We start from the raw sequence: 7,639 nt of genomic DNA on the forward strand, positions 1-7,639 counted from the left end.
ACCCCGCCGCGAGAGGCCAAACCCCGCTGCGAGAGGCCAGACCCCACGACGAGAGGCCAGACCCCACGACGAGAGGCCAGACCCCTATGGAGAGAATGATTGTATATACTAGACCCCACCACGAGAGGCCAGACCCCTACGGAGAGAATGATTGTATATACTAGGCCCCACGACGAGAGGCCAGACCCCGCTGCGAGAGGCCAGACCCCGCTGCGAGAGGCCAGACCCCGCCGCGAGAGGCCAACGAGGGGGCCAAGGTCCCTCTCCGGAGCGCCGCCTGCTTCGATGCGGTCCGCTTCAAAAAGCCCAGTCGAGCGCGTCGTGCTCGATGTCATTGAGGTCACCGCGTCAATGGTGAGCGGGATTGCACCTGCCCTGTTGCGCACACATCCTGACCGTCAGGGGCGACACGGAATAAAAGAAAGTCTATGTACAAGTTTTATTTACATATTCCTATACAATATTCTATATACAATTTTCCTATGTACACTGTTCTATATACAATGTTCTATTTCGTATGTACACGTCTGATCATTTGCGATCAAATATCACTCTTTTCGCCTTGGGTTTTTTCAGGCAGCGGTTGCAGAATATCTCGCCCTCTTTGGCCACCTTGGCTGTGCACATATGCTCCCTGACCGTCCCAAGCTGTGAGGCACATATGCAGTGCTTCGAAATCTTCATTGTGTGCAGGATCTCCGTGTGGCGAGCCTCGCGCTCAACGGCCGTCTTGTGCTCACCGGACGCCCAGGTCCACTGGGCGATGTCGTCGTCCAGGACAATCTTCTCAGTTTTCTCGTTCTTCGGGTCGTAATCCTCGCCCGTCGACGCCAAGGCCCCTCGGAACTTGTTGTTCTTGCTAAAGTTGCACAGGGTAAGGCGCAACCGGTCTGACGGGTTCTCCTCGAGGACCCGGTTAGTGTCGCGCACCACCTGGGCAAAGCCGCGGAGCTGCTCGAGTTCCCACCCGGACTCGCCGCTAAAGCGCGTGCACCCCACCGTCAGGTGCCGACCAGTCCCGTTGTACTCCCCATCCATCATGCCGTCCAAGAGGTTGAGGCGAGAAATTTCCTTAACGATATCATAATTGCTGTGACCTTTGGCGTCGTCAATCTCAATGAAATTGATGCAGTTCAGGCCCCGGAGCCCCCAGTCGCCCCTGGCACCACCGTTGACTTTGCCGCAGGCGTTCTTGGACGGGTCACAGGCCTTGATGATAACCTCGCGGGTCATAAAAATAGAACGAGTGTCCATGCCGAGGATCAGGGCGACGGTGTTGATGACCAATGACTCAAGTGACGCGTTGCCGAGGCCATACTCGGTGATACACGCGCTACAGACAGTCGCGTTGGGAGTGCAGACCTTCGCGTTGTCCACGGAGCAGGCGAGACCGAGTCCTTTGAGCTGTGGGCTGTCGTCCGGGATGCAGTCGAAGCAGGCGCCGGCGGCTCTCGAGTAGCACGGCGACGTGCAGGCGCACACGCCGTTGTTGTAGTGGGCCCGGCAGATCCGCGCCCCGTCCGGCCCACGCGTCCCAAGGCCGCGGCAATTGGCGACAGTGCATCCGTAGAGGTCGAGCCTGGTCCCGGCGCAGTCGGCACACGCGTCGATGCCAGCCAAGGACCCGGGGCTGTCGCAGTGGACACACGGCGAGTGTATTTGCTTGTGCGTGTTGAGAGCACTCGACTGCGCGAACGCTCGATTGCAACCGGTGTAATCGCAGACATACGGCTTATCGCCAGTATGTGTATGCATATGGCTTTTGAGATTGTGAGACAATGAGAACCTCTTACCACAGCCAGTAAACTTACAGGCGTAAGGCTGTTCGCCGGTGTGTGTACGCATATGGCGTTTGAGCTGGTCAGATCGTGAGAACTTTTTACTACAGCCAGTAAACTTACACACGTAAGGCTGTTCGCCGGTATGTGTACGCATATGGTTTTTGAGATGCTGAGACAATGAGAACCTCTTACTACAGCCAGTAAACTTACAGGCGTAAGGCTGTTCGCCGGTGTGTGTACGCATATGGCTTTTGAGTTGCTGAGATTGCGTGAACTTTTTATCGCAACTAGCGAAATCACATGCAAAAGGCTGATCGCCGGTATGTGTACGCATATGTGTTTTGAGACTACAGGACGTTGAGAACTTTTTATCGCAACTAGCGAAATCACATGCAAAAGGCTGTTCGCCGGTGTGTGTACGCATATGGCGTTTGAGCTGGTCAGATCGTGAGAACTTTTTACTACAGCCAGTAAACTTACAGGCGTAAGGCTGTTCGCCCGTGTGAACTCGTATGTGCACTTTTAGTTTAGAAGGTGTTGCACACAACATACCACAGACGTCACATGCATGTGGGGCTTTCACGCGTTTATGCGCCCGGCCCTGGGAATCGCTCGAAGAGGAGGCCTCCGACGTCTGGGAGTCCGACGCTGTCGCGCTGCTCGACTCCTCAGAGGACCGGGCCCTCTTGAGCTGAACCGCGACAACAGGCGATGTGCCGTCTGGGTAAACTGAGTGCTGCATGGTGGACGTTGATGTGTAATAAAAGTATAAAGTGTAATTATGAATAATTCACGAGTGTGTTCTCGTGATATATAGACATAATTTTTTTTCAGTTTGCACACATTACCTGGTAGTGTGATCTCATTGGCCATTCGGTTGTTCGGGAGCACGCACGGCGCAGGAGGTGTGCAGTCTCTGTTATCTTCCAGGACACCCGCACTGAAGCCCTTGATGCCGCGGCCTCTGCCGGCCTTCTCGAGGGCCCTGTCGGCTTCCGACTGGTGGCAAGCTCTACGACCCCCCACGACCTCGGCTGGCGGCTGGTGGCGGGCTCTACGGCCCCACGACCTCGGCTGGCGACTGCCCGCTCACCGCAGCCAGCCCGCCGATCGCAATGCCGAGCTCGCTCTGGCCCATCTGCCCCTGAAATGAACTTTGACCTCGAGTACACTGAGCTCGTCACCCACATCGACCGAGCCAGCGCCAGCCCCGCGACCCTACCCCCCAGCCCCAGCGCTCCAAACGACATCATGTGGCGCTACATCCACATGTACGCGCGTCACCTTGCCACCATCAACTGTGACACCCCCCTGCTGGACCAGGCCGTCCGCGACTACCCCATAGCGACAGGGCTGGCGGTGGCGGGGCGATCGACCAGTTGGCTGGCGGGGGTGCAGAGGGCCAACCCCATAGCGACAGGGCTGGCGGTGGCGGGGCGATCGACCAGTTGGCTGGCAGGGGGTGCAGAGGGCCAACCCCATAGCGACAGGGCTGGCGGCGGCGGGGCGATCGACCAGTTGCACATGTTCAGGTTAAAACGTCATCTGTATCCGGGTATTTTCATTGGTGAAGTGCATGCAAAATCAGTCTCTACACCATGGCACATGTTCAGGTTAAAACGTCATCTGTATCCGGGTATTTTCATTGGGGCAGAGCATGCAAAATCAGTCTCCGCACCACGGCACATGTTCAAGTTAAAAGGCCATCTGTATCCGGGTATTTTCATTGGTGAAGTGCATGCAAAATCAGTCTCTACACCATGGCACATGTTCAAGTTAAAAGGCCATCTGTATCCGGGTATTTTCGTTGGTGCAGAGCATGCAAAATCAGTCTCCGCACCACGGCACATGTTCAGGTTAAAAGGCCATCTGTATCCGGGTATTTTCATTGGTGAAGTGCATGCAAAATCAGTCTCTACACCATGGCACATGTTCAAGTTAAAAGGTCATCTGTATCCGGGTATTTTCGTTGGTGCAGAGCATGCAAAATCAGTCTCCGCACCACGGCACATGTTCAGGTTAAAAGGCCATCTGTCTCCGACAATTTCATTGGCGCAGAGGTTAAAACGGCATCTGTCTCCTTCCATTTCATTGGCGCATAAATTTTCCGAGAGCCAATCGTGTCTCACAAACTCAAGCGTGATGAATCGGTCCCCGTCGATGGACCCCGAGGATGGGGACGGTCACTCCGCGCATTCTCATTGGCCCACCCCAGCCAGTGCCCACTGCCTACTTTTTTCCGCGCCCGAAACCTTCCATATTTGGCCGTGGCCCGCATCCCATTGGTGCATAGAACGCCATAGTGAACTTTGTTTTTTTTTTTAGTTACCATATACGGCAAATGGTGTTTAGTTATCTGACGCCTTTTGCTACAGCAATCTCGACTTCACCCTCTGGCGATTTTTTTCGTACCCCTCTCCGGCAAATTTGTATAAAGTCAGCCACTTAATATTTTTATACTTCACAATTTTATTGTAGACTTCAAGTTCACAATACATCCCAATCCCAACGCTCAACGCTCAACGCTCAACGCTCACAATGTCTACCCAGACCGGCTCCAAGTGGTTCGGTGGAACAACCCATCTGTTCAACCTCCTCAAGGAACCCCTCGTGGCTGCCCTCACCCAGCGCGTCGTCATGTTTGACAACAAGCCCTGTGTCGACGCCTACGTCTCCGCCGTGACCGAGGTCGCCAACGCCGACCCCGAGCTCCACCGCATCAAGCACGTCGGCACCATCGAGTACTACCTGGACGCTGACAAGAAGGCCGTCCTGACCGGCGGCGGCCACCGCTACCACGTCACCTTTTGCATGGCCATTGTGCTCCGCTACCTGGCCATGGAGGTTTTCACCCTGTACGTCGCCGCCACCGGCGGCAAGCCCTCGTCCACCGCCAACCGCCTGCTCACCCTCGTCCACCAGCTTGCCGCCTGCTTTGTGCAGGTCAACGACGAGACCGGGACCAGCACCATGAACTACAAATCCAACATTGCCGGCCACCAGAAGTTCATGTCCGCCCTGGCCTATTTGACATCCCCTCTGTCGTCGGACTCCGTGACCTGGAGGGCCCCCAGGTGTACCCCCATCTCGTCCCCGACTCCGAGACCCACGGCCGGGGCTTCATGGTCAAGTACTGCAACGCGTTCGCCGGCCTCTTTGACGACAAGCGCATGGCCGGCTTCACCCACCCCGCCATGGCCGGCTTCCGCCAGTACAGCATCCCCATCACCTCAATGATGGGCTCGCGCGCGGTGCAGGACATCCTCGCTATGGCCCGTGGACCCACCCCCGTCTGGGGGGCTGTCTGCGGCTCCGTGCAGCGCCTGGCCGAGGGCTGCGCCACCGCCATCAAGGTCGAGACCCTGGAAATGCACCGGAGCAGCATCATGGACTCGAACAAGTCGCTGTCGTCCATGACCTCGATGTGCCACATCAACTCGGCCGTCATGTCCCGCCTGGCCTGGCTGCCGGACTTTGCGCCTCTGTGCACCGAGCTGAACGGCTACTACGACGCCATGATGTCCGTGCTGCCGTTCCCGATGAGCCCCAGCACCTCGCCCGTGGACGCCGCCCAGGTGCAGATCCGCTACCTGCACCACTCGCTGTTCAAGAACCTGCTGGCCAAGCAGATGGCCCTCAACCTGGAGGGGTGCACCTCGCTCGAGAACGCCAAGTCGTCCTACGCCATGGCCGGGACCTATGTACCGTCCAGCGACGTGGCCTGCGAGTTCCTGGCCCTGCGGTACTGCAGCTCGGGCATGGCCGTCGAGTCCGTGATGCGCGGCCGGCTGACGGAGAGCTTTGCCGCAGCGCACCTGTCCGAGACCGCCGCCTTGGTGGACCTCAACGCGGCGCTCCATGACTTCCGCTCCGGGAACTACCCCGCGCTGGTGATGCCGCTGCTGGCCATGCTGGAGGCCTTCCACTTCCGCGTCAAGGGCACCCAGGACCGCCTGGTCGAGACGTACCGGTGCTTCGCCGCGGCCGAGAGCTGGGAGTACCTGCAGACCATGGTCGAGTACGCCAAGCACCAGGGCAGCAAGGTCTTCAATGACGGGGCGCTGAGCGACAACCTCGAGCTGGCCCGGGCGAGGAAGATGATTGACAACTTGCACTCAGCCTACGACTCAATGCTCACTGTGGCGGGCGTCCCGCTCTATGGCACTGGATTGCGCGAGGTCATGGTCTCAACACTGGTCCGGGTGGCGACCGAGGCCAGCCCAACAACCATTTTTGCCTCCCGGGACCGGTTCATGGAGAACATCCGGGGCGGCAAGGGGGCCGTCCCCACACGCAAGCGCCGGGTGCTGCCGAGCGAGCTGGAGACGATGTGCACGGAGCTGGCCTCGGAGGTGCGGCTGCTGATGGCCGCGGACACGCTGCTGGCGCTGGGCGTCCCGAGGAGCAAGGACGGCAAGGTCGGCAAGGCCGGCAAGGATGCCATGCGGCGGGCCGCCCAGGTCGCAAACGAGCTCCGCCCCGAGGAGGAGCAGCTCGAGTACCCGACCTGGGAGAAGCCGACGGAGCCCGAGAAGAATGCGCTGCTGGACTATCTCGGCGAGCTCGTGGACCTGATGCCTCGGGGCTGCTGGCGAGGCCGGGGCACGCCCTGCCGGGTGACGGGGTACGAGTTTCCTTCCGAGACGCTGTGCATGCACATTATCAAGCGGGGCCGGGATGAGCTGCTGCAGTTCATGGGCATAGGGGTCAAGCCGCTGACGGAGGGCCAGTACACAAACCTTGCTGCATCGCTGATGGCCACGGGAGTGCTGGGTCTCAAGGCGTCGACGCGGCCGCTGCAGAATCTCTCTCTCCAGGCGCCCGGGTACCTGGTTGCACCGCAGCTGGGCTGGCCGACGCCGCTGCTGCGCAACAACCCGCAGGTGGAGGTGTGCAACGGCCTGGTCGACGGAGAGATGGTCCCGCCGGGCCCGTTTGCGCTGCGAGACTACAAGGTCCCGTTTGCTGCCGTGGCGAGCTCGGTGCTGCTGCGCACCGAGATGCGGGCGCCGGACGACATCAAGGAGTACGTGCAGATCCGGGCTCTGAAGCGGGAGGCCCGGGACCAGCCGTTCCGGCGGCACGCGGACAGGGCGCTCTCGTGCCTGCAGGGACAGGTGCGCAATGAGCTCAAGCGACTGCTGGAGTCCGAGTACGGGCGGCTGTACTCGCCAACGGTGCCCGCTGGTGGCGCTGGTGGCGCTGACCGAGCTACGGCGCGCCCCGCGGCGGCAGCAGCTGCTGCCACTGCCACTGCCACTGCCACTGCCACTGCCACTGCCACTGCCGCTGCTGCAGCTGCTGTCGCCCCTTCTGTACCACGACCTAGTCGAGCAGACCGGTTTAGGCAGATGCTGGACAAGAAGGCGAAAGAGAAGAGAGCGCAGAGGCCGGTGTTTGCACCCCCACCCGCGGGCTGCGGGGTGATGCCGCCGTCCGACGACGAGTACGAGGAGCCTGCCGGCGGATGGCCGCGCCTGGAAACGGGTGGCTACCATGGCGAGGAGGATGGCATTGAGGAGGAGGAGGACGATGGGTACTCTGAGGAGGACATGGCTGGGGTGCCACTGACCTACTCGGACCCGGATGGCGGATATTTGCCAGTGCCTGTGGACCGGACCAATATCATCAAGAGACACCTGGACGACGAGGATGACGGTGAGCGCAAGAAGCGCAGACGGGCTGACGAGAGGCCCAAGAAGCGAGCTTCAAAGGACCTGTCGAGACCGAAGAGGAGGGCTTCTGGGCGATCTGGGGTCGCCGCTGAGGGGGCCAGGAAGTTTAGCACGGCTAAGGGCAAGGAGCCAGCCAAGGAGCCCAGGGCACCCAAGGACCCGTCGAAGGCCAAGGAGCCGGCC

General features: G+C 59.6%; 3 protein-coding genes across 3 annotated transcripts; 2 read left to right on the forward strand and 1 right to left on the reverse strand.

Moving 5' to 3' along the window:
- Positions 1–531: 531 nt before the first annotated feature.
- Positions 532–2,523, reverse strand: SARC_00120 (hypothetical protein; the record flags this gene model as incomplete). Its single annotated transcript, XM_014306290.1, has 1 exon — positions 532–2,523. One exon carries the CDS (start codon positions 2,521–2,523, stop codon positions 532–534), a length of 1,992 nt encoding a protein of 663 aa, XP_014161765.1.
- Positions 2,524–2,562: 39 nt separating this feature from the next.
- SARC_00121 (hypothetical protein) lies at positions 2,563–4,084 on the forward strand (the record flags this gene model as incomplete). The annotated part of the gene is made up of 3 exons (XM_014306291.1): positions 2,563–2,577; positions 2,637–3,726; positions 3,894–4,084. The coding sequence occupies 3 exons, from the start codon at positions 2,563–2,565 to the stop codon at positions 4,082–4,084; spliced, it is 1,296 nt and encodes a 431-aa protein (XP_014161766.1).
- A 235-nt stretch (positions 4,085–4,319) lies between these two features.
- Positions 4,320–7,617, forward strand: SARC_00122 (hypothetical protein; the record flags this gene model as incomplete). Its single annotated transcript, XM_014306292.1, has 2 exons — positions 4,320–4,835; positions 4,886–7,617. Coding segments are annotated over 2 exons (3,248 nt in total), but the record flags the coding sequence as incomplete, so codon positions are not given.
- Between the last annotated feature and the right edge of the window lie 22 nt (positions 7,618–7,639).

The sequence above is a fragment of the Sphaeroforma arctica genome, assembly GCF_001186125.1.
Source record: "Sphaeroforma arctica JP610 unplaced genomic scaffold supercont1.2, whole genome shotgun sequence".
Lineage (NCBI taxonomy): Eukaryota > Ichthyosporea > Ichthyophonida > Sphaeroforma > Sphaeroforma arctica.